The sequence below is a fragment of the Mus musculus genome, chromosome 13 (assembly GCF_000001635.26).
Source record: "Mus musculus strain C57BL/6J chromosome 13, GRCm38.p6 C57BL/6J".
In the NCBI taxonomy this organism is placed as follows: domain Eukaryota; kingdom Metazoa; phylum Chordata; class Mammalia; order Rodentia; family Muridae; genus Mus; species Mus musculus.
The window spans coordinates 96062887-96090197 of record NC_000079.6 but is presented as its reverse complement, the minus strand read 5'-3'; the positions used below and the strand labels follow the sequence as shown (position 1 = coordinate 96090197).

At 41.7% G+C, this 27311-nt stretch overlaps 1 protein-coding gene and 2 pseudogenes across 1 annotated transcript in view; 2 read left to right on the top strand and 1 right to left on the bottom strand.

Moving 5' to 3' along the window:
• Positions 1 to 27311, top strand: part of Sv2c (synaptic vesicle glycoprotein 2c) — a 173135-nt gene that overhangs the window by 42380 nt on the left and 103444 nt on the right. Inside the window, exon 2 of the mRNA NM_029210.1 lies at positions 1298 to 1978. Within this exon, the coding sequence (NP_083486.1) occupies positions 1399 to 1978 (580 nt within the window). The 5' untranslated portion in view covers positions 1298 to 1398. The remainder of the gene's footprint in view (positions 1 to 1297; positions 1979 to 27311) is intronic.
• On the bottom strand, positions 7086 to 8194 carry Gm17190 (predicted gene 17190; annotated as a pseudogene).
• Positions 8823 to 10965, top strand: Gm20075 (predicted gene, 20075; annotated as a pseudogene).

Here is a 27311-nt window from a genome sequence, read left to right as displayed (position 1 = left end):
TGGAGACTATCACATTTATTTTATAAGACTGAAAGAACAAGGAAAAATATAGGATGCACATAAAATGCTTCATACATACTTGGTATAGTAAGCACCAAACCAAACATTTGTATGTTCATAGTATGTGATATGCATATATGTGGTGGTGTGTGTGTGTGTGTGTGTGTGTGTCTGTATGTTATGTGTGTATATATGTCTGTGTGTGTGTTCACATGCATGTATGCAGCTGTTCATGTGAGAACCTGAGATTTATTTTGGGAATATTCCTTGATGTGTCTTTCATATTCTTTTTTGAAGCAGAATCTGTTAGTCAAATCCAGAGCTGGCCCATATGGCTCACTGTCTAGTCAGCATTATCTAAGGATCTTCTGTCCTCCACCTTTGGAGACTTGAGTGAGAGGCATGCTGCCACCCAGCATTTCCACAGTACCTGGGGATCCAAACACCACTTCTTCGCTTGGGTAGAAAGAGCTTCAACTACTGAGCCATCTTTCTAGCCCATCGGTTTTCAATGAATTATGATTTTCAATGAAAATTGGCGCCTGGTGCACAGTGTACATTATACTCTATGATTCGTCTAGAAACAAGGCTGAGAATTGTACAATGAGCTGTTCAGCAAAAGGAAACAAGCTTGGGGGAGGAGGGGTTCTAGTTTCATCCAGTCACGCCTTCACAGTGGATATGTGTAAGCTTTGTGAGTCTATGTGGCTGTGTGGCTTGTGAGTCAAGGTATATCCTTACAGCCGTTTATTTATTTTAATTATTGAAGCATTTTTTTATGATTTATTTTGATCACAATCATAATCACTCCTCTTCCCTCAATTCCTTCCAGATCTACCCCTCACCTCCCTACCCACCTAACTTTGTGCCCCTCCTTAAAATAACAAAAACAAAAACAAACAAACAAAAACCTCACCTGCTCTGAGTCCAGTTTGTGCTGTCCAAGTACTAGAGCGTGGGACATGGCCGGGACTGTGGTTGAGACATGATGTTTGTACTTTAAAAGCTATGAGGAATTTATCTTCACTCTCAATAGAACACCTGAGTAGCATTATCCTAAGAACAATTTAAACAAACAAACAAACAAAAAACAAAAACTATAGTAACAACCCTAGCCAGCTACTCCAGGCACTGGTTGCCACTGAGCAGAGAAGCAGCGCAGAAGTGTTCATGTGTGGGGCCGGGGATCAAAGCAGGAAAGGTGCATTCTGTGTCTTCATATGTGGGACAGTGAGAAGAGCCTGCGCGCTTGGAGGGAAAGGACTAATGTGTATCTCTCCTGGCTCTTCTTGTGCAGCTCCATTCTGAACCGCGAGTGGATGATGCTGTTGCAGCCGAGCTGCTGAACATTCTCCGTGGACTCTTCCCTGCCACACCTTGCCCATCAGCCGAGATAAAATGGAAGACTCCTACAAGGATAGGACTTCACTGATGAAGGGTGCCAAGGACATTGCCAAAGAGGTGAAGAAGCAGACGGTGAAGAAGGTGAACCAGGCAGTGGATCGGGCCCAGGATGAATATACCCAGCGGTCCTACAGTCGGTTCCAGGATGAAGAGGACGATGATGACTACTACCCACCTGGCGAAACCTACAGTGGGGAGGTCAATGATGATGAAGGCTCAAGTGAGGCCACTGAGGGTCACGACGAGGAGGATGAGATCTATGAAGGGGAGTACCAGGGCATCCCCAGCACGAACCAGGGGAAAGACAGCATCGTGTCTGTAGGACAGCCCAAAGGTGATGAGTACAAGGACCGCAGAGAGCTAGAGTCAGAGAGGAGGGCTGATGAGGAAGAGCTCGCCCAGCAGTATGAGCTGATAATCCAAGAGTGTGGCCACGGCCGTTTCCAGTGGGCCCTTTTCTTCGTCCTGGGCATGGCTCTCATGGCCGATGGCGTGGAGGTGTTTGTGGTGGGCTTCGTGCTACCCAGTGCAGAGACAGACCTATGCATACCAAATTCGGGATCTGGATGGCTAGGTGAGTACCTTATGCAGTGAAGCAACTCTGGAATGCTTTATTTATGGAGCACAGCATAAATAACCTTCATTTAGAACAACAGTTCTCAACCTATGGGTTGTGATCCCTTTGCGAGTAAAATAACCCACTCACAGGGCTGCATATCAGATATCATGCATATGAGATATTTACAAAGTTATAGTGATGAAGTAGCAATGAAAATAATATGATTGGGGGTCACTACAACATGAGAAACTGTATTAAGGGTATTAGGGTATCACAGCTGTATTAGGAAGGGTGAGAGCCACTGATTTAGAGCATGGCATTTTTTCCAGCAATTTTTAATGACAAATCTTCTAACTACAAAAGAAGGAGAGAAATTGTGCAGTGAGCACCTGCACAGAGTCACTTGGGTTCTGTAGCTAACTTTTTGGATGATTTCTTCAGGTTTTATGTAGCCATCATTACCACCTAGTTATGTGCATTTTTAAAGGTAAGTTAGAGAAATGCATTTTAGCCTACTCTAGGAAAAGTTGTGGGACATTTAATGGGAAGTGCATGACTACATGTAGATTTCACTTTTATCACTAAAATCTGCAGAGGTAACTATGACATCACTAGCAATGCAGTTTTTGGGTCACTATTATGAATATAGCCTTTGGGGAAGCAACACACTCTTATATGTCACGTGGGTACATGGCAGAATAGACTTACTTTACTGAAGTCAAAGGTGGAGCTGGGGATGTAGCACAGTAGTAGAGCCCTCACCAAACATGTGCGGGACCCTGGGTTCGTTCCCTGGACCTTTATAGGAAAATGACTTGACATTTTCTAAATAGAGGTATAGTCTAGAAAAATGGTAAATGTTGGTTTCAAATATTGCATCTAATGCTGTCATTTGTTTTTAAAACACTGATGCTTTTTCTCTATGATCCCTGAGAATGTTTGCTTATTTTTTCCCCAATTAGTTTTGTAATATAATTTTCTGTAGATGATTGTAACTTGGTTTTCAGGGTTTGTACCCAAGCTGGACAAACTTCATTCTCTAATATGGTTTTTAAAATTGATTTAAAATTTTATTAATAATTCAATTCCATGTGTTGCAATATGTCTTTTGTAAGCTGTCTAGACATCAGATTTGACTTTTATACCCAGCTCACTGAACTTGAGGTTCTTGTTCTTTTGGAGCTGTAGTTAATGCTCTTGAGAGAAGTTGGAGACATACACACATTGTAAGTGTCCGTGTCAACTCCTTGATACATTAAGTCCGAATAGTTTTCAAGCTCCTCTTACAAATTGTGTCTCTAAGAACATGTTTGTAGACTTTACATGCTTGAGAGTCTATTAAAGAAATTAGATTACTAGTGTCTATATTTCCAGGAGATGTCTTTAAACTAAGCTTGAGAAACAGAAAGCATACAATTTTTGTTTTGTGATATAGTTAATTAAATAATATCATAATAATTAATGCAAAGAAATGTGTACAATTCAATGTCGATTCCCAACTTTCTGACAGCACAAGAGATAATCACAGAGGAAATTAAGACCAACATTGTTTAATTCTTTTAAAGCCTTTTATTATTTAAATTAGCTCCTCCTGTGTGGGTATTTGCTTCCTCTTGTGTGAGTGAAAGAGCCGAGTCCCTAAAAGCAGATTGCAAGGGGCCCCGGGATGGAAGTTGGAAGAATAACTTGCATACTTTTGCTGATAGATTTGTGTGTGTTCAACCATCAAAATGCAGACATCACCATGCCTTAGAGGGGAAAGCTTAGCTAGTCATCAAATTATTTCAGCAGATCGCTTGTATCTGGCACTATTTTTCCTTTGTTGATTTTCTTTTCCTCTGGTGAGCAAGAGTATCAATGTGAGCCTGGTTGTCCAAGAACTTTCAAGACTTTGCTAAGGGAATGTTTCAGTAGAATGTGTCAAGTCAGATCCTTAGAATTTTATTCACATGATTAGTTAACCATTGCAGGCTTGTATTTGAAAATCCTTTTCAATCTATGATGCTAGCGTTTATATTGGAGAGTTCACAGAAAGGCCTAGTCCAGGCTTGCCCTTTTCCCATAGCCTTCATGGTGCTGGATTGCACAGCATTGCATAGTGTTTGTTCCCTTATCAGTCTATCACAGAAGCCAGCACCTGGTGAGGAGACACATCTACAGGTGTCATTGAAAAGTGTAGATAACACTGCAGAAAAAGAGGAACCTGGATCGCTCCATCTGTCTATGAGTGTTGCCTGCTTTACTGAATTGATCAGTGTCCCCAAGAGGAGTTGGTCACACTCAAGGGTGAATCCCTAACACAGACGCTTTAGTGGTTTTATGACTCTGCCTTCCAGACTTTCATTTCAATTATTTTGCCATTGTAATTTCACTCATAATTGCATTCTAACAGAGTCTCTTTAGACAAGCATTTAAATTGTTTTGCCATTCTCATTTCATCGGATAATGGCTTTGTAATATAATTACCACACTAAGTCATAGCAGTGGGAACAAAATCAGAAAAGGAGGACGCATGACCCACGCTTGATGGCACTTTTGTGGATATGGATTTGCAAAATAAATTTTCATTTGCTACTAAACATCACGTCAGTTTTCTCAAGGAAAACCAGGAACAAAATATGACCCAGTTTATGTTTTAATTATTTGTGAGTTTGAGCCTGTCTTTGTGTTTGCCAAAAGATTGACTTAGGTTAACTAAGGCACACTGTGTGTACATTTGCCTGTGTGCACAGATAACATTGTTAATTGGATTGGAAGAAGAGAGAGTAAATATTTAATTATCTAATGAGTTGTTTCTTCAGGGGATAAATGTTTTCCTTTTGAGGTAATTCACTCCCTGTTGCTAAAGTCAATTTTTAAAGCCTTTATAGTATGCAAAGCATAGTACCACCACCAGGAATGTATGAGAAAATGGAGAGATTGAGAGAGACAGAGAGAGAAAGACAGACAGACAGACAGACACACACACACACACACACACACACACACACAGAGAGAGAGAGAGAGAGAGAGAGAGAGAGAGAGAGAGAGAGAATGAGAATACCTACCCTGAGAAATTAGAGTTTAGAAGGAATAGATGTGTCTGCAGATTCCCAGAACAAGGAAGCAAGTGTTCATGGCCAAAAAGAAAATAGGACAAACTTATTAAGGGGCAGGATCCTGTGTAAAGTAACAATGAGAAAATGAGCGTTAGTCCAGGGGTGGTCAGCAAGGATTAGCTTATGGATTAGTTTGGAAAAGGATGGGAAATTGTCCAATGGAGGGAAAGCAGGACACTGGAAACTATCAAACTAGGAAATGTATAATGTAGCTTTTAGCAGGAAGGAAAATTCCCCTTTCATGCGGTCTCATTTTGGGGTCTTTGGGAAGAATAGAAATGTCTGTGGTTTATTCCCTGTTGTGACTCAAGTGCCAGAGAGTCAGGAGCCATTGCATTGAAGGTGTCAGTGTCAGGGGCCTTCACCAGAGCAACGATGGCTCTCGGAATATAATGCTTAGTCTTACAGCAAAGACGGAAACCAGCCTTGAAGTCTGGAACTTGATTTGTTGGCTGCTGCAAATGGCTTTGTACAAGCATGGTGAACAAGGTTAAAAATGAACATGAACACAGATCTTAGATTCACTGCCCTTGGTTGCAGGACAGGCTCCTCTCAGACATCAGCCATCCATTCTTCCCACTGCTGAGGCTCAGAGCAAATGCTCCTCAAGGTGTCCTGTGGGGCCATGACTGTCTTAGTTCCTGCCCCAAGGCTAGTGAACAAGCACATTGAGATGTAACAGAGGGATGAGATGTGATCATATCGGGTACAGCCATGCCCCAGCTCCCGGTCCCTTGACAAAAGGACAAGCCTCCTGCTGCTGGCCTTCCTTCCCCTCCCCATCTCACTCACAGACTTACTTCTTCTTAAACCTTCCTGGTGAAGCAGAGAATGCCATGTGATTAGTTCAACTGCTTTCATGTTTAGAGTTCCAAAAATAAGTATTTTGGAATCAAAACATTACCATGGTCATCAAGGACTGGTACAAGATTGTTGGAAAGCTTAAAGAAGGTACGTGATAACTAATATGGAGTCATGTAATGATTACACATCCTGTGTGAGGCTCCTTGACTTCTTCTTTTCTTTTCTTTTCTTTTCTTTTCTTTTCTTTTTTTCTTTTCTTTTCTGTTCTTTTCTTTTCTTAGATATTTTCTTTATTTACATTTCATATGTTATCCCCTTTCCTGGTTTCCCCTCCAATAGTCCCCTCCCCCTCCTCCTGCTCCCCAACTTACCCACTCTTGTTTCCTGGCCCTGGCATTCCCCTATACTGGGGCATAGATCGTTCACAGGACTAAGGGCCTCTCCTCCCACTGATGACCGACTTAGGCCATCCTCTGTTACATATACAGCTAGAGACACAAGTCCCACCATGTGTTGGGTTTTTTGTTTTTTTCATTTGAAGGTAATCTTAATGCTATTAAATTCACAAATACACTATTTTTTATTTCCCAATTCTAATTATCTAAAACACACAGTGCAAACATACAAATATCTATTCTCTCCACATGTCAGCACCCATTCATCATCATTTTGGAAATGGGGAGAATAGATTTCCCCTTAAATTGCAAGTCAGTGGGTGTTTCTTTACAGTTAACTTTAGCAAAATTCATACAAAGTCATAATTAACAATGAGCTTCTTGTTAACTCACAAGGAAACACCTTCAAAACTGCATTTTGTTAAAGTTTCTGTACTAAAATGTAGAAAAACTGAACTACACAAATATTGAAAAGTTTAAAATTCCTTAATTTTTTATTCCTGGTACCACTACCACAATTTACAGGGCAATATACATGATGTAATGAAAATAAAAAGCTACAACAGATAAAAGACCTCAGGAATGTACATCTAATTGACACTACATTGCATTAATCAGTAGCTGCACTTTTTGCAAACTGTGGCTATGACAGTCCTGAACAAGAAGGCTTTCCTGTTTAAGCTGCAGTGACTTTTCCGACTGTGGATCATCGTTCCTTCTGTGGCAGATTTTTACAGTTCTCTAATGATATTTGGGACGACTGGCTCAAAGTAACCTGCAGCTTTCCTGACAACACCTCGCTCTCTCTCCTGCTAAGAACTGTAGCCGTTTCTGTTTTATTTAAAAACCTTCTGCTAGCATATCCACCACTTCCACCTCCAGATCCATAGCCACCACCATAGGGGTTGCCTGAGCTTCTTCCACCAAAACTGCCCTCCTTCATGGGTCCATAATTTGATTGTTGCTGTCCACTATAGTTCCCACCACCACCATAGTTACCTCCACCAAAATTTCCTCCTTCACTGTAACCATCATATCCTCTTCCACCACCACCACATCTGCCACCCTGGTTTCCATATCCTGGTCCACCACCTCCATAATCTCCTCTACTACTGTAACCAGGACCACTACCATAGTTGCCACCATCACCTCCAAGTCCATTATATCTACCATCACCACTTCCATAACTACCTCTGCTGCCCCCACCTCCACTACAATAGCCGCCTCTTCTACCAAAGTTTCCTCCACCATCTCCTAACTTTCCACCACGACCCATAAAGTTGCCAGATCTACCTCCACGACCTCTCTGTGATCCAGCAGACTGCATCTCTTGTTTAGAAAGGGCCTTTTTCACTTCACAATTATGCCCATTAATAGTGTGGTCTTTCTGAACAACAACGTTATCAACTGTGTCATGATCATCAAAAGTTACAAAAGAAAATCCTCTCTTTTTCCCACTCTGCCTGGCTTCTATAACCTCTATGGTTTCAATCTTGCCATACTTTTCAAAGTAGTCTCTCAGGTTATAGACTTCCATATCCTCTTTAATACCACCAACAAAAATTTTCTTCACCGTTAAATGGGCACCAGGCTTTACAGAATCCTCCCTAGAAACAGTTCTTTTTGGTTCCACCACATGCCCATCAACTTTGTGTGGCCAAGCACACAGTGCAGCATCCACCTCTTCAACCCGAGAGTTTTCTGGGTCACAAAAACAAAGCCTCTGGAACGTTTTGTTTGGGGCTCTCTCATTATCACACAGTCTGTAAGTGTGCCCCATTTCTCAAAATGTTCTCTTAAGCTATCATCTGTGGTTTCCAAGCTCAGACCACCAATAAACAGCCTCCTCGGCTGCTCTGCTTTCTTTGGATCATAGATCTCCATTTTGAGAGTGGACTCACCTCTTACAACTCAAGTTCAATATGGGACTGAGAACATGTTTTTTTTGTTGTTGTTGTTTGTTTGTTTGTTTAGTTCCAAGGAGATCTGGGGGTGCTGGTTAGTTCATATTGTTGTTCCTCCTATGGGGCTGCAAACCCCTTTAGCTCCTTGGGCACTTTCTCTAGCTCCTTCATTGGGGACCCTGTGCTAGGTCTAATGGATGACTGTGAGCATCCACTTCTGTATTTGCCAGGCACTGACAGAGCCCCTCAGGAGACAGCTATATCAGGCTCCTGTCCTCAAGCTCTTGTTGGCATCTGCCATAGTGCCTGAGTTTGGTGATTATTTATGGGATGGATCCCCAAGTGGGGCAATCTCTGGATGATTGTTCATTCAGTCTCTGCTCCAAACTTTGTCTCTGTAACTGCATCCATGGGTATTTTGTTCCCCCGTTGAACCTATAGAAGGGTTCTGAGCTTCTGGGCTAATATCCACTTATCAGTGAGTGCACATCATGTGTGTTCTTTTGTGACTGGGTTACCTCACTTAGGATGATATCCTCCATATTCATCCATTTGTCTAAGAATCTCATAAATTCACTGTTTTTAATAGCTGCATAATACTCCATTGTGTAAATGTACCACATTTTCTGTATCCAATCCTCTGTTAAGAAAGTCCTAGGTTAGATTTCTGTTTGGGATTCCAAAGAGACTCGATTTGCAACAGCATGAATCAAGAAAAGTTAGCCAAACTTCAAGCTCAGGTCCGGATAGGGGGCAAGGGTACAGCTCGCAGGAAGAAGAAGGTGGTACATAGGACAGCTACTGCTGATGACAAAAAGCTTCAGAGTTCACTAAAGAAACTGGCTGTGAACAATATAGCTGGTATTGAAGAGGTGAATATGATTAAAGACGATGGCACGGTTATTCATTTCAACAATCCCAAAGTCCAAGCTTCCCTCTCCGCTAACACCTTTGCAATTACTGGTCATGCAGAAGCCAAACCAATCACAGAAATGCTTCCTGGGATATTAAGTCAGCTTGGTGCTGACAGCTTAACGAGCCTTAGAAAGTTAGCTGAACAGTTCCCACGGCAAGTATTGGATAGTAAAGCGCCCAAACCAGAAGACATCGATGAAGAGGATGATGATGTTCCAGATCTTGTAGAAAATTTTGATGAAGCATCGAAAAATGAAGCTAACTAAAATCCTCTGGGTTTTGGAAGCTGGCATGGACTAGATTTAACAATCAGCTCTGTTGTTCCAAAGTTTTACAGACATGGAGAACACACCTGTTATTAGTTCAGTAATATAAATATTTTGTATATTAATGATGCTGTCTGCTCAGCAGTTCTCGGTCATTTGATTTTGCATTTTGCACTTCTTCCCAGGATCTATCTTCCCAGGATCTGTTCTTTTGGTCAAAATATGAAGTATTGGTACAGTTTGAGGGTGGTTTTTGTTTTTTTGGGGGGTGGAACTTTTGGTGTGTATGTATATGTATGTGTGTGGGTATGTGTGTACACAGTGGACAGCAGATTGGATAACAGTTATATCTTCCTATTCCTTCCTCCAATAGAAATAAAGCAAATCTTTACATTTGTTACTTTTTTTTTCCTAACAAATACTGCACATAATTGATGAAAAGTGAGTACCTCTGATTGCAGAGCTGAGGCGAGTCCTTCCGTTAGAAGCTTGGTGTTAATTTGTTGAATTAACTTTAATATTTTTATACATTTCTCTGGATTGAAAATGTCCTGAACTATTTTGCCACCAGATTGCTGCGAGAGTCACAAGATGGGCCCCTTTGGTGTGGCTACCTTAGACTCACTTCCTAATCAGGCCCATACAATGTCCTTTTTTAGCTTTCTTCCTGGTGCCCTGCCTCCCCACATATTGGTCTTTAAATGAACTGGTCAGCCTTTGATATTACTCTTCTCTCCTGCCTAGCTTGAGACAGAAGTTCTCCATATAGAATTGAGAGAGTGCCTAATTCCTCTTTTTGTTCCTCACCTCGAGGAACAATGCCATTGTCAATGTTTTATTCCTTTCACATTTATAGTTGGTAGAGTTCAAACTGGAATAGCTAGCATGTGCTTGCTAAATAACTTTATACTCGGCTTATCCTGTTTCCTAGGTGTTCTTGGTAGCAGGTGCAGGGGTGCCTCTTTTTCAGCAAAGTTGAACCTGGGAATGTCCTTTTGAATGAAAAGAACATGTAGGCCATATTATCTCCTAGCATAAATAGGCATTCTCTGAAATGGTACTGGCTGCAGGAGAATTTCTTCAGGCAGTTTCCTATTCTTGGCCTTGACCTTACCTCTGAGTAGATCTAATTGATTGTAGCTGCTCTTAACCCCCTCCTGCATGCTTAGGATAGTGCTTCGGGGGAACAGTGGTAAACACAGTATTTAATGGCTTACCTTCTTCCCTAGAACTTGGAGGTAAGTTATATTCATTCACTCAGGTTTTCTTGCTGTTCTGATAAAAGCTTGTGTTTTGACATATCAGCATTTATTATAGCCAATATTTTAGGATAAGATCGAAAGAATCTGTTGTTTTCTGGCCCATCACCAAACTAACTGCAGCTTAACCTTGCAGCATGCCAACTTTTGTTTCAAGCTAGATATCTTTCCTTGATACTTAAGATGCAAGACCAACAGCATATTGAGAGATTTACAGACATGAAGGCAAATCTCCCGTGTTCTTTTTCATCCAAACATTTTCAACTTATTTTATAAATTTGTTGATTTTTTTCCCCTGTTATGTTTTATATATATGGACGTAACAAAATAAATAACAGTAATAAAATAACAGTACAAAAGAAAAAAAAAAAAAAGAAAGTCCTAGCCAGAGCAATTAGACAACAAAAGGAGATCAAAGGAATACAAATTGGAAAGGACAAAGTCAAAATATCACCATTTGCAGATGACATGATAGTATATATAAGTGACCCCCAAATTCCACCAGAGAACTCCTAAACCTGATAAACAACTGAAGTATCTGGATATAAAATTAACTCAAACAAATCAGTAGCCTTTCTCTACACAAAGGATAAACAGACTGAGAAAGAAATTAGGGAAACAACACTCTTCACAATAGTCACAAATAATATGAAATATCTTGGAGTGACTCTAATTAAGGAAGTGAAAGATCTGTATGATAAGAACTTCAAGTTTCTGAAGAAAGAAATCGAACACAATCTCAGAAGATCAAAACACCTCCCATGCTCTTGGATTGGCAGGATTAATATACTAAAAATGGCTATCTTGCCGAAAGCAATCTACAAATTCTATGCAATCCCCATCAAGATTCCAACTCAATTCTTCACAGAGTTAGAAAGGGCAATTTGCAAATTCATCTGGAATTACAAAAGTCCTAGGATAGCAAAAACTCTTCTCAACAGTAAAAGAATCTCTGGTGGAATCATCATTCCCGATCTCAAGCTGTACTACAGAGCAATTGTGATAAAAACTGCATGGTACTGGAACAGTGACAGACAGGTAGATCAAAGGATCAGAATTGAAAACCCAGAAATGAACCCACACACATATGGTCACTTGATCTTTGACAAGGGAACTAAAACCATCCAGTAGAAAGAAGACAGCATCTTCAACAAATGGTGCTGGCACATCTGGTGGTTAGCATGTAGAAGAATGCGAATTGATTCATTCTTATCTCTTTGTACAAAGCTCAAGTCTAAGTGGATCAAAGAACTCCACATAAAACCAGAGACACTGAAACTTATAGAAGAGAAAGTGGGGAAGAGCCTCGAAGATATGGGCACAGGGGAAAGATTCCTGAACAGAATAGCAATGGCTTGTGCTGTAAGATCAAGAATCAACAAATGGGACCTCATAAAACTGCAAAGCTTCTGTAAGGCAAAGGACACTGTCAATAAGACCAAAAGGCAACCAACAGATTGGGAAAAGATCTTTTACCAATCCTAAATCCAACATGGGACTAATATCCAATATATATATATATGTGTGTATATATATATATATATAAAGAACTCAAGAAATTTGACTCCAGAAAACCAAACAACACTATTGAAAAATGGGGTACAGAGCTAAACAAAGAATTCTCAACTGAGGAATACCAAATGGCTGAGAAGCACCTAAAAAAAATTCAATATCCTTAGTTATCAGGGAAATGCAAATCAAAACAACCCTGAAATTCCACCTCACACCAGTCAGAATGGCTAAGATAAAAAAAATTCAGCCTCCAAACGCTGACACCATTGCATACACTAGCAAGATTTTGCTGAAAGGACCCTGATATAGCTGTCTCTTGTGAAACTATGCCGGGGCCTAGCAAACACAGAAGTGGATGCTCACTGTCAGCTATTGGATGGATCACAGGGCCCCCAATGGAGGAGCTAGAGAAAGTACCCAAGGAGCTAAAGGGATCTGCAACCCTATAGGTGGAACAATATGAACTAACCAGTACCCCGGAGCTCTTGTCTCTAGCTGCATATGTATCAGAAGATGGCCTAGTCGGCCATCAGTGGAAAGAGAGGCCCTTCGGTCTTGCAAACTTTATATGCCTCAGTACATGGGGAATGCCAGGGCCAAGAAGTGGGGTGGGTGGGTAGGGGAGGGCGGGAGGGTATGGGGAACTTTTGGGATAGCACTGGAAATGTAAATGAAGAAAATACCTAATTAAAAAAAAAAGATCAAAAATGCAGGTGACAGCAGATGCTGGCGAGGATGTGGAGAAAGAGGAACATCCTCCATTGCTGGTGAGATTGCAAGCTTGTACAAACACTCTGGAAATCAGTTTGGTGGTTCCTCAGAAAGTTGGACATAGTTCTACCGAAAGATCCAGCAATACCATTCCTAGGCATATACCCAGAAGATGCTCCAACATGTAAGAAGGACACATGCTTCACTATATTCATAGCAGCCTTATTTATAATAGCCAGAAGCTGGAAAGAATCCTTGACTTTTTCAAGGCAAACTGCATCTATAATCCCTAATTGTCACGTTCAGTAGTAATTTTGAAGAAATGAGTTTTAAAAAGCATAATTAGGAAAGAAGTAGGCTAATGGACAAGAAGAACTGAATGGTGTTAAAGAAAATGAAAATGTCCTCCTCCTACGGATCAGGAAACATCTTAGAAGAGGGAGAGGACAGAATTTAAGACGTGGACAATGGGAAAGAATGGCCTGGGATGCTACCATTCAGATACAGCATGGCCATTGCCATCACGAATACACAGCAGCTATGGATAGCTGCACAAGACCAGGCCCTTCACCCTTCCATCACAGAGAAAGGAGGTGTCCATGAGACCTCACCCCTCCTTGAGGCCCTGTTGACTGCTGATGGTTGCTGAAGGAGGGAACAATCAGAGGGAGCCTAACTGGGAGGAAACAGGGTTCATAAGAAAAGAAGGGGGTGATAAAACAAGGCAATGGGGGCTAATATAACTATTGCATATTGCATATGTGTATAAGACTGTCAAAGAAAAGTCAAGGTTAAAAGCATCCTATGTCTACGGAGGTGTTAGTATGTACATGTGAATGCAGTGCCTGAAAAGTCCAGAAGAGGCTTTCAGATTCCCTGGGACTGGGGTTAACAGACAGATGCGAGACACCCTTATGTGGGTGCTAGGAACCAAACTTGGGTCCTGCAAAAGAGAAGCCAGTGCTCTCAACCACTGAGCCATCCCTCCAGCCAAGAGAAGTAATTTTTTGTTAAAAATGGAAGTAACAAGGACATCCAAGTCACAAGACATTAATTGAGCACCTGCTATGAGTGAAGTGCTTTGCAAGGTATTTTCTGATCTTTGCTATTTGGGTTTTTCCCCCCGGTGTAACTTGTAATAAGGTGGATTTTAATACACTGTTCTCTCTATGATCGTGAGTATAATACTGTAGGATAGAGCACAGAGTCATTGGGTCTGCCTTTGAGAACTTACAAAAACTCATCTAGGAAGTAACATCTGAGCAGGTATTTGAAGGATGATGCAGAGCTCCCTGGGCAGTTAAGAAGAGTGATGCTCTAGGAAGATAATGTTGCTGTCGACAAGCACGGGCCCTGTGAGGAGTTCACTAGGAGTTGTTGAAGAGCTGACAGAGGTCAAGCTGTAGACCCGTACTGGGAAAGACCTTTACATCAAGAAAAGGAATTGCTTTTATCCTGAACTGAGAAAGAACAGACTGTTAAATCGGGGTTTGGGGAAACTACTATGGTAGCGGTGTAGTGTGAGAAGTGAATCAGATGAGAGGCTTAAAAAGTCAGATGGACATGGAAAAAATCTTTTACTGATGTAGGATGATTGGCAAGTTAAACAATTCCATTCCTCAGTTTTGATATCTGTATGTCAGGAGTAAGAGCACTAGATCTGACTGGTGTCTTAAATGAGAAAAAATTTTATATAGCTGTTAACAATGCCTTACATTGTGCCATTGTTGGTAAAATATGTAAAATCCCACTGTTGCTGCTTAGACTTGAGTGTGATTGTTCTCTTTCAAGTTTATTCCAAATTTTTGATTATTTGGCACCCTGGGTGTGCTCTGAAATTTGATTGCTGTGTTGTATACCCTTATCGTGTTTGCTGTATTTGGGGATCCATAGCTGTGTCTCCTGGGGAATGGTCTCTTTGTCCTCCGTGTCTACTTCAGTGTCTTTGATGGGCTTTTATCTGGGCTGTGAATATGCCCTCTGGCTCTGTTTAGCCTCCTAGCTGTCACCTCAATCTTAATTGAATTTTAAAATTATTAGCTCATGAAGTACAGCCTGTATGCCTATACTAGCAAAATCTTATTTGGATTCATTATTGCCAAACAAGAAAATAAGATTAAACAATCTATCACCAATATAGTCCTCTAGTTCTTTGCATTCTCCTGAGGAGAAATGTTTCTGACACCAGAAAAGAGCTTGACCAAAGTTGCCTGCAAAACACTGGTCCATCCACTGATCTGATGGGACAGAAAGTAGCCAGAGCTTCAGGCCACATTCTTAAAACATCTGGTAATGTGCAATCGATGCAAAGTGTATAGAAAAGAGAATGATAATGGCTCACACCCCTGGGGATGCCCTCTATTCCACAGTAGGTCTACTAGGATGCCTACTGTACATCTCTGGGAATGTGCACCATCCCATGGTAGGTCCATCTCTAGGTAGGCATGGTCTACTATATTTCCTAAGCTTAGTGTGAGCTTGTGGGAAGCTGAAACAAGAGAATCAGAGTTCAAAGGTAGCCTGGGCTACATAGACTGCCTCAAAAACAAAAAGTCAAGCCAAACAAATAAACAACAAAACAAGCAAAAGAATAGGGTAAGGATATGAATTGGTACAAGAGCCCATGTGAGCTTGAGGACCTGGGTTCATGACCCAGCGCCATTCCATAGAAACAATTAAAAATGGGATAATTTAACACATCACAGAACTAACACACACACACGCACAGAGAGAGAGAGAGAGAGAGAGAGAGAGAGAGAGAGAGAGAGAGAGAGACTACATTAATTTTCTGTGTTCAGAGGGATGCTGGAACTGATGATCATCCCTGCACAGATGAGAGCTATTTTCTCTCTTTCTCTGCCTGTTGCCAGAAGCTTCCCAGAATTCAGGGTCCAGATGGGCTCTGCTCTTAGTCAGTCATGGCTCCTCTTGCAGCGTCCCCTAAGCAATTTCAGACTAACTCAGGGCCCTGGTTTTACTATTTTGACCTCTCATGAATATGCCAGATTGGTGACTTTGGTTTCTTTCCCTGGGCAGCATTTGAAGGAAGGATTTGGTTTCAATGAAATATGTTTCTTAAAAGCCAGAGGGGGCTAACATAAGACCTCAAATATTCAGCAGTTAATTATTAATTTATGTGGAATCAGATAATCATAAAATGTCACTTGCTGGTAGAATTTTTTGCTAAATGAGAACTTTTTGGAGGTTTTTAGGGGGTGAGGATAAAATAAGCTGTTAGAGCCAAAGCTCTTTTGCTAGAACTATGGAAGTCAATGTGATTTACATACTTTCTAAATGTCTCAAAAAAGCAAAAGCAAAAACAAATGAAGAAAACCATAAACAAATTACAAACCTCTTAGGGTGGGGTGTAGCTTAGTGGGAGAGATGGGAATTGCCTCCCAACGGTGGTAACTAACATGGTGAGCTTTTGTTTCCTGAAATGTTAACACACTATAAAACAGACACACAACTAAGACCACGCCCTGATGGCTCAGCACAGCCTCAGTGCTATCCTTTCCCTCCGTGCCCTTTCTCTCCTGTCCGTGCTGCCATCTGAACTGTGCCTGATTCATCCTTTGATGCTCTGTGCTGTGGTGTAAGAAGCTGAATAATTAGATCTGTTGATAAACAGCAAAGTGCGTATGAGCTTAACTCTCCAGCCAGGACCCCATGGCACACATCCAAGACATGAAGATCAATGCCAGGCGCGTAGCCAAGTGGGCTAAGGATGCTGGCGATTTGACCTTTTGGTCCATTACTGTAATTCTGTTTCTCTAGACTCAAACAAGACTAATGACCGTGCCTCAGTTAAAAGCCTTACATCAGCAGCTTAATTTTTTTCCTATGGTCAGAAAAAAAAAAAACGATTTAAGAGTTTGGAATTGATACACCATAGATTGAAGGCTTCAACGTTTTAGCTTCTTTACTCACTGGGACATGGTCCCCATCTATAGCTGTTCTTTTATCTTCTGGGCTCCCTTCTTGTGATGAATTCTCTTGTCCCCACAGCCTGCTTGCCATTTGTGTTCTGATATTCCACATCCTATCCATGACTAGTTAGTATGCAGGCTAGTGTGAACTCTTAGGAATAGCCTTAAACTACATAATTCAGCCTGCTATGTTCCTCTCTATTTGCCACTCGATACAACTCTCCAGATATTCCAGCATAAGGGGAAGTTAGAGTTCAGATAAACTTGAACTCTCACACAATCTACTTAAATTTAAAGTGTAGAAATAATAGTGCAATTTTTCCCATAAAAATGCCATGTGTGATATTTGGGACATACTGATACTAAAATAATAATAATAATTTATCATTTGATCATCTGGCATTAAAATTTATCTGGATGACTTTGCTACTGCCTGTGTTGGTAAAGGGAGAGTAGAGAGAGTTGTATGCTAATACCAGGTCTTCTAGGAGCCTGGTATTAGCATACAACTCATTGATCTCCTTGTCTCTCTTTATTGGAGTCACATCCAGTGCTGGCCAGAGCTTAGGAATCAGTGTATCAGAATTTGGTATGTGTGTCTTACCCCATCTCACCATGCTTTCTTATTCAAAATGTGAATTTTAAAACTACATCATCTAGCCCAGCGTTTCTAAGACATAATGGCATTTGCAAGGCCTGGGGATATTGTGAGTGTGTGGTTTGGGCATTGCAGATCTGGAATCAGCCTGCTGAGGCTGGAGGTGTAACCCTCACATTGAGTGGTACACACTGAACCCTGTTCTTTCGCTTTTAGGTTTCCCCACCAACATCCCTGGCAGTTGTGGTAAGGATTAAACAGTTGCCAGGGTGGGAGCTTGGGGAAATAGCAGCACAGAGTGGAAATGTTTGCCTTACTTACCAGCATACAGTAATGACCATGGGCAAATGGTGCTACAAACCATTTCAGGAGAGGTAGTTCTTTGTTTTTTTTTTGTTTTCTAACAGCCAATATCAACAGCTGAAGGATATACATTTTTTTGCACTAATAGACAGTAGCTATATATTTTATGCCTTTTCCTTCACAGTGTGGGGAATCTCACATCTCTAACCACATTCACAGGCACAAATCCTGGTGTGGGTTCCAAGTGTGCAGGGCTTAGTGTGACTTTATTTTGTGGAAATAGCTTCTTGGTGCCAGTGTCATGGTGATGCAATTAGAATATGGTTCCTTCAGATCATTTTGCCCTGCTTATCCAGCCCCATGAAATGTAATGAATTTTCTCTGAGTAATTTTGTTTTCTCAGGAGAACATAGTTAGACCAGAAATAAATGGTACAATTGTGTTAGACTAGCTGTTTGAAAACTGTATGAATCACGCTGCTCACTGGAACAAAACCAAGTCTCGCTGTGGGGGTCAACTTCACGTAAACACACATGCCTACCCGGGGATAGACCACAGAGGTAAGAAGTGCGTGCCATGCCGCTACCCAGTGCCTTCCTCCCATCTTATTGTGTTTATTTCCTGCTTAGTTGTGGTATGAGAGGAGATGGACATGAAGTCTTACCCCCAGCTGAGGAGCTATTGGGAATTGATTGCTTCTGGGAGGCAGAGCATCATTTGGTTTTCAGTGTTGCCACTGGTAGCTCTAGCATGCTCCAGTTGAAGAACACGTAGCCATGAATACAGCTTCAATGCAACTGGAATTTAATGAGATTTAAAAAAAAAAGAGGAGAGGAATTGGGTGGGAAGGGTTTGTAGATTTGGGAGGAAATGGAGGAGGGATAGATATGGTCAAAATTCAACTCATTGGACAAAATTCTCAAAGAACTAATATGAAGATCTATGAAGAAAAAGTTGTAATACAACAAAGGGAGAAGTTCAATTAACAGTGTCTATATGAAATCTAGCTGTTAGTACAGCATCTTTCACACAGAAAGGACACAGCAAGGGTGAGTCCATCCATTCACCACATTATTAATAAATCTGTGCAAGGCATTACATATAGTCTACCACATGACATACAAAGATCAGCCAGATATGGACGCTGCACACAAGGTATGGGAGCCAGGGCAGGGATTTATTCTATCTGCAGCAGAAGTGGATTAAAGAAGGGCCTCAGAAAAGCATAGCATTTGAACTTGGCTTGAATTCTGGGTAGAATTTGGAATGCAGAAATGAGGCTAAAGACAGCAGACTGAGAAAGAGCACAAATGCATGGTAATCCCAGGTTCTACTTCAGCTCAGTTGAGGTGGTAAGAGCAGGGGAACTCATGCGCAGAAAACTATAGGCAAGAACTAAGAATACCTAACAGTGTCTTCCTACAGGTGACCCTTAACTTAGAATCTAGCAGATAAGTGGTAGCCAGTACATTTTCATTATATTTGAGATGTCAAGCAAGATGTTTGAGAGAAACCATCCAGGAAACTTTTGGAAGCAATACCGGGGCTGCCTACAGATCTAACCCTAGAGATGGTATTTTAGTTTGGGTTTCTATTGCTGTGAAGAAACACCATGACCAAGGCAACTTTTTATATAGGACAACATTTAACTGGGGCTGGCTTAGAGTTTCAGAGGCTCAGCTCATTATCATTATGGTGGGAGCATGGCAGCCTCCAGGCAGGCATGGTGCTGGAGGATCTGAGAGTTCTACATCTTTACCCAAAGATAGCAGGAGGAGACTGCCTTCTGCAGGCTGCCTGCAGGAGGTCTCTTCCGCACTGGGTGGAGCTTGAGCATAGGACCTCAAAGCTCACCCCCACAGTGGCACACTTCCTCCGACAAGGCCACACCCATTCCAACAAGGCCATACCTCCTAATAGTGTCACTCCCTGTGGGCTAAGCATTCAAACACATGAGTCTATGGGGGCCATATCTATCCAAACCATTACATGTGGAAGTTGGGGAGATGTCCGTCAGACAGGTAAAACTGAGCCCCAAGGATCGGATGGCATGTTGAAGGCAAGAGAGAAGAGGACCTTATGGGCTAGGATGGATCTTTGGTCAGATTTTTTCAGGAAAGAGGGGAAAGCCATCAGGTAAGTGTGTTGAGTAGGAAAAGGCTCAGCTGCCTGGAGATAAAGAGAGGAAAGAGGAAAGGAAGAAGGAGATGCTTGAAGCTGGTGTGGACTTCTGGCTCAGAACTAAGAGAAGGTTCCTGGCAGTGGTAGTGTGAAGGATATGCTGGGCTTCGGGGGGAGGGTGGAGCACACATCAGATTCAATTTCCTTCTCTACACCCTGCCATATACCCCTCCGTGCTCTCTTTCAAATCTATGGCCTCCAGCTGGTGGTGGTGATGGATGCTTTAATACCTGCTGGGAGGAAGAAGCAGGAGAATCTCTGGGTTCCAGGTCAGCATAGTGGACAGAGTGCGTTCCATATACCCCAGGGCTACATAGGAAAGCTCTATCATAAAAAAAAAAAAGCAAAACCAAACCAACCAACCAAACACAAATAAAAACAAAACAAGACAAGACTATTCAAATTCATGACCTCTTTTTCATCAATTGGTGTATGTGTGTGTGTGTGTGTGTGTGTTTCTTAAAATAACTTGTATAATCATAATGTTACTCATACCTATGTTTTCAGAACAGGAGAAGGAAATAAGTCTGTGTTTTAAATTTTGTTGTTAAGTACTTCGGTTACCATGTCTAATAATGTAATTATACCATGGACTGGAATAGCTTAAAAAAAATCAGTCATCATCTACAAAAAAATTGTATTCATATTCATTATCTAGTACTTCTGTGTCTTTCTGTGCTGATGATCACACCTAGAATATAAACAGGAGACAAAGTCGCAGGACATAAGCAGCCTGCCTGGGTCATTTGCTACCTTCTGGTTTTAGTGTTTTTTTTTTTCCCAACTCTGTTACAGGTCACACAATATTTCATCAAGTTGACTTTGTTGCAGTGTTAACACGTATGTAATCATGTAGCAGCTCCAGCAGTCGCCCAGGGCGGGGACATGGAGGAGGAGGCTTGAAAGGAGCTCCTTTATAGCATACCTCAGGACTCCATGATAAAACTATTAAACTATATAACTATTAAAATCAGTGAGCAAGTTTAGCAGCATCCTGGCTTCCTGAGGCTGCTATAACAAAGTCCCACCCACTAGGTGATTAAATCGAGGGAAACTGTTTTCTCCTGACTACAGTTAGAGAGGGAGAGAGAGAGAGAGAGAGAGAGAGAGAGGGGGGGGGGGAGGGGGAGGGGGAGAGGGAGAGGGAGAGAGGGAGACAGAGACAGAGAGAGACAGAGAGAGAGAGAGAAAGAAGCCCAACATCTTTAGGAGTCCCCTTGAGACTCTCTCCTAGCCTCTACTAGCGTCTAATGTCTATTAGCATTTCTCAGTTTCTTGGGTTGTCCAGTTTCTGCCTCTATCCCCATATGACCACCTTCACCCTGTGTCATGACAGCAGCGATCTTCTAATAGGACAATACCTTAGCTCGTCACATCTACCATGTGACCTTCCATATGGCTTTGGAAAGATATTATCTGTCAATACAGAATCAAAAATCAATTGTGTGACCATTATTTTAACCACCTAAAACGCATTAAAATTAAGAAATCATGCCTATTCGTAACATTTTATTCAAAAGCGACGAATTGTGTGTCTGAAGACAGAGACAGTGTACTTGTATAGATAAAAGAAATAAAATCTTTTTTAAAAAGTGACAAATTTCTTAGGAGAAAAACTGACAAATGAAAAACTTGCATTCAGAAAACTGAAAATGGTTACTGAAATTGAAGTCATAAATAAATAGAAAAGCATTTTTGTGGACTGGAAGATAATATTGTTCAGGTGGCAGCAGTCAAAAAATTTTTCTACAGGTTATACTCCAGTTGAATCATGATGACAACCCCAGCTGGATCCCTTATGGAGATTAACATGCTAGCTCTAAAATTTGTATAGCATTCCTATCCTAAAGGTCCTATGGAATTCTAAAATTTGTATTTTGTTCTCATTCAAGATTTCAACAAACTATTCCAACACCATCAGCCTAAAAACTGTAAGAAATCCAAGTAAAATGATCTCCAGCATTCTAAGGTGTGTGTGTGTGTGTGTGTGTGTGTGTGTGTGTGTGTGTGTGTCCACAGAGGCCAGGGGGGCTTCAGCCCCCTGGAGTTGGACTTACAAGCCATTGTGAGCCGCCCAGTGTGGATGCTGGACTTACAAGTCATTGTGAGCCGCCCAGTGTGGATGCTGGACTTACAAGCCATTGTGAGCTGCGCACTGTGGATGCTGGACTTACAAGCCATTGTGAGCTGCCCACTGTGGATGCTGGAACTGGATTCGGATGCTCTAGAAGAACATGAAATGCTCTTGACAGCTGAGCCATCTCTTCTGTCCTGATTAGCAACATTTTAATAACTATATAAAATCCATAACAGAGACAAAGTATTTGGCTCTTATCACAAGTTCTCCAACTTGAAATTTAACCTGTTTCTCAGTTCTATTAGATGCAGCCTATGTATCAGAGTAATAAGTTTTCTAAGCCAGTAGGTTAATGAGATTATTGTAATACCAAAGATACAAAAAAAAAAAAAAAGTCTTATTGCCATGGTGATAGGAAGAGGGCACTGTCAGATAGTGATATAGTGATGCTCTTGCAATTGAGGCAGTGCTCAGGCTTTAGCTGTGGTATAAATTGTCCCTTCAAGTGCTTAGTAAATGTTTCTAAAGCTCTGTCTTAGGGTTTTATTACTGTGAAGAGACACCATAACCACCACCACTCTTATAAAGGAAAACATTTCACTGGGGCTGGCTTACTTTTTCAGAGGTTTAGTTCATGATCATCGTGGTGGGAAGCGTGGTACTGTTGCAGGCAGACATGGTGCTGGAGAAGGAGCTGAGCATGCTACATCTGGATCGACAGGCAGCAAAAGAAGACTGTCATCCTGGGTATAGCTTGAGCATAGGAGACCTCAAAACCCACAATAACACACTTCCTCCAACAAGGCCATACCTGCTCCAACATGACCACACCTTCTAATAGTGTCACTCCCTACCTGGCAAGCATTCAAACACATAAGTCTATGGGGAGACATTCATGTTTCACATGCTTTTATTATTCTAATTGCTATGTAGTGATGTCACAAGTAATTGGCTTTAGTGACAGGAACCAGGGCTTCCTCAAGGAATACAACGTTGCTTTCTCACATCTGGGCAAATGAGGAAGCAGAAAAAAGGCTCCTGGTGCTTCTCTGTTCCCTCTTTTATCCCCTTTTATTTGATCATAAATAGAAAAGCATTATGTTCATTGACTAGAAGAAATACTGTGCAGGTGCCAGCAGTCTAAAAATTCATCTACAGATTATAATTCGGTTTAATCATTATGACAACTCTAACTGGATTCCTTATGGAGACTAACATGCTAACTCTAATTGTTTTTAGAATTTCTATCCCATGGGCCAGTGCTTGCTGTGTTTAGGATGTGTCTTTCCTCATGCCCTACCCACGTATCTCAGAAAACAGGAGCCCACAACTGTGTCCAACGGGTGCTTCCTGGTCCATCTAACAAGAAAGATTCAGGGACACACTGTTTATCTCCCATGGGTGACCTCTTTTCATCATACATGGAGACATTCTGTGCCCATCTCAGTCACCAAGTCAAAGTGAAAACTGTATTCTTCCTTAAAGCTCTTAAGTATTCAAGTCACAGGAGAGTGATTTTTTTAAAGTGTCATGTTTCCTTCAAATGACTTGTCTAGAAGTGTGAGGGGTCATTTCACTCCATCTCCTTGATACATTTTATAAACTCATTGGGAAATTGCCTTGTTTAAAATGGTCTCAAGACCACACTCCACCCAAGAGTGCTGTGATATAGGGCTGCTGTTGACATGGGGAAGACTTACAATATGCACAATAGAAAGATAATGATGCCTCAAAAGAAGGAGAAAAAGCCAGTCAGGTTCGAGTGGCCTTTGGGTATCATCTCTATTTGATGTGTCGTGATCTTAGCATAAGGACCCTACCATCAGAAGTTCCCTTTTGTGAGCTGAATTCTTGGCTCCACATTCACTCTGCGACCATTGCAAGTCTCTTAGGGTTTCTATTGCTGCAATAAACACCATGACCAAAAGAAAATTAGGAAGGAAAGGGTTTACATTTCAATGTGCTGTTCATCATCAAAGAAAGCCAGGACAGGAACTCAAGCAGGGCAGGAACCTGGAGGCAGGCACTGATACAGAGGTCATGGAGGAGTCAAGTGGAAACTTAAGGGTTCTTTGGAAAGTCGGTTATGTCAGCTGGTGTTTTGCCGGGGCCAACACATAAACAAGTATTTTCCTGAAGTGGACACAGGTGAAAGGATGTTTTGGTAAAACAAGTACGTGAAAGGACACATGATGGAGGGGTCTTCACTAACAACACACGAGTATTGGTCCGCCTTACATCGCGTAGTTGAGCTCCATTTGTGGCTGATCTTTACTTCACTGAGAGAGACACGTCAGACAACTTCTCCTGGTGCTTCTGCTGGTTCGAACCCCTTCTGCTGACTCATGCTGATTCTTCTGAGGTCTGGCTGTTCCTGCTAGGTTGTGCCACCACTGCTGCTATCCTGATACTACTGAACTAGACTGCTAGTCTATCTGTGAAGTATCCAAGAATGGATTGAGTTGCTGCTGCAGGCCTGTGAACTGAACAGCTGATTTCCTAACAATGTAGATGGGATTTGCTCCAAAGACCCATTTCTAAGCAGGTCCACTCCCCCTGTATCCTTTCTTTTCCACTACCTCTGGGTGGTGGGCTAGAAGGGAGGTTAAAGCGTTTAAAAAGCATCATTAAAAGTGGGCTTTGAGAAAATTAAAGTTATGGAGGGGTGCTATGTACTGGCTTGCTCAGCCTGCTTTCTTACAGAACCCAGGACCACCATCCAGAGACAGCACCACAATGGGTTGGACCCTTTACTATCAATCACTAATTACAAAAATGCCCTACAGACTTACTACAATCTGATCATATGGAGGCATTTTCTTCATTGAGGCTCTCTCCTCTCAGATGACTTTAGCTTGTGTTGAGTTGACATAAAACTATCAGCACAGCAGATTTTAGCTTTAATTTTATCTACAAAATGAATAGTTTGCCTGTTTCGAGTGTCCTTTCCATCTCTGTATTTTCCCCGGTTCTGTGCCTTGATGGTCTTGGGTGTAACTGATCTGTATGTAGGTGCCATAATGCTCTGAGCTGCATGTGTGTGTTCAAAGCTTTTGTAAGAGTTGAAAGTAGGCAGCACTGGCTTATCTTAACAAACAGGGGGAGCCAGGCTAATAATAGCAACAAATGTTCATCTGAGTTTTACTGATTGCCAGATACACATCTACACATATAACTCATTTTCCCTCATAATAATCCTATATTAGTTACTTTCTATCCCTGTGATAAAACACCTTGACCAAAGCAACTTATAGAGGGAAGAAATTATTTGGGGCTTATGATTCTAAAGCTAGGATAGCAGAGGCAGAAGACAGTGATTTTATTGATGTTTTCTAAGCTCTTTCACCTCCCTTCTAGCCCACCACTCACCAGAGGTAGTGGAAAAGAAAAAATACAGGGGAAGTGGACCTGCTTAGAAATAATTCCTTGGAGCAAATCCCGTCTACATTGTCAGGTAAATGAGAGCTCGTATCTCAAACAGCAAGCAGGAAACAGTGCAATGGGCAATGGTGTACGATTCTGACACCTCAAAGCCTGCTCCTAGTACACACTTTCTCTGATGAAGCCATCCCTCCAGTCCTTCCTAAACAGTTCCACCAACTAGGGAATAAAGTATTTTAATGCCTGAGACCTATAGGAGGCATCTCATTCAAGTGGCCACAAACACTATGATGATGATGTTGTTATAATTCTTGTTTTAAAATAACAAGACCAGAGAAGACAGTTTGCCTGAAGTTTCACTGCTAAGTCCAATGCTGGATAAAGAGCCAGAACACATGGGTGATGGTGAAGAACCTTCGGATCCAGGAACCAGCATCTTCTTGTTCTTTTTGCCTATTTTGTGCTTCTGATGATTGACTCCAGAGCTCTGCTTGTGCTGACAAGCATTCTACCACTAAACTATAGCCCCTCCCCAGCCTTCTTCCTGCCCATTGCTCTTCATTTTAGTTTGAACTAGATGTTTGCTAAACTGCTCAGCTGTTCTCAAACTTGCTATATGGCCCAAGATGGCCTTTAACTTGCAATACCCTGCCTCAGCCTCCAGAGTAGTTGGAATTAGAAGCCTGTACTACTATACCCAGCTCCTAAGTCTGTACCAACTATGTTACACTTAAGCTTTCTTTTTATGATACCAACCTGGAGGAGACACTTGACCCCACAGAGACAGCGAGAACTCAGTATGTGGGGCATAGAAATGGCTTTCGTGTGGGGGAGGATGCATGGTGGAGTCACATAAGATGGCCAGACCCTCACAGTCTACATGGATTGGGTTCTCTCCCACTGATTTCTCCTTGCAAAGGCTACCCATCCCCTATAAAGCATGGTTAGGATACAGCAGTGGTTCCTGAGTTTCATAATGCATTTAGTGAATCCTGTGCCCCTCTATGGTCTTCAGGACAGGACATTTTGTATTCTAATTTGACAGTCTGAATTATGATCTAATTTCACAGTCTGAGTTTCAATTGACTCAGCTCCTGGCTTCTGGGAACTGCCCAACCCCCCCCCCCCCCATCACTCTTTTCCCATCTTGCATATAAGTCAGACAAGGATATGCGGAACTTTGCTCCCATTCTGTCCACAAACAAAAGCAGGCTGAAAGGAAGAGTATTCCCACAAAATTTAGAAACACTCATATTAGATTCATCTAAGGGTAATTAAATGAAAAATATTATTGGATCAGATACGATAGAGAGCAGAAGACCAGTGGCAATCATGGACCAGAAGTTCTCGAGTCTCATCTGGAAGGCTGTTGAAGGAGGCAGCACTGAGCTCTTTTCTTTGGCTTCTCTCACCCCTCTTGCTTCTCCTGTGCAATGACCTGAGGCCAACAGCTTCTCCCTTTCCTGGTTAGTTCTTACCCTTCTGGCTGGTGAATGACATTCTGATGTGTACTGCTCTAGAAAGGTCAGAGAGCAAAGGTTCTCGTATTCAAGTTTCTCCTAGACTCTAAAACGAACTCCCTTTTCTGTAATGTGCCGTAGAGGGGTTATTAATTCTAAACTAATGGTCTAGCAGAACTCCAGTAATGGGATTGACCTTGATGAGAAGTCCTCCTGGCCTTCCCATTATCCTTTGGGAATTAGTACTGATCCTGATGAGTTACCTGCAGACCTCCTCTTGCTTTTCACTCTTTACTGCTTATAAAGTATTGCCGCCCCAGCTGGGATCCTGTGTCAGGTATTTCCACTAAAATGAGAGAAAGCATAGCACAGTAAAGGCATGCATATAATGGAAGGAAGCTCTGAATGTGTACAGAGATGAATTAATCCAAGAGCATTGGATGGTTAGGCGTTGGGGAATGCTGGTTAGGATCGTGAGCTGTTCAGAAGCATCCCAATTCCCAGAATCACCATGGTGATATAACAGATGTCTTCCAGTTTACTGATGTGACAAGA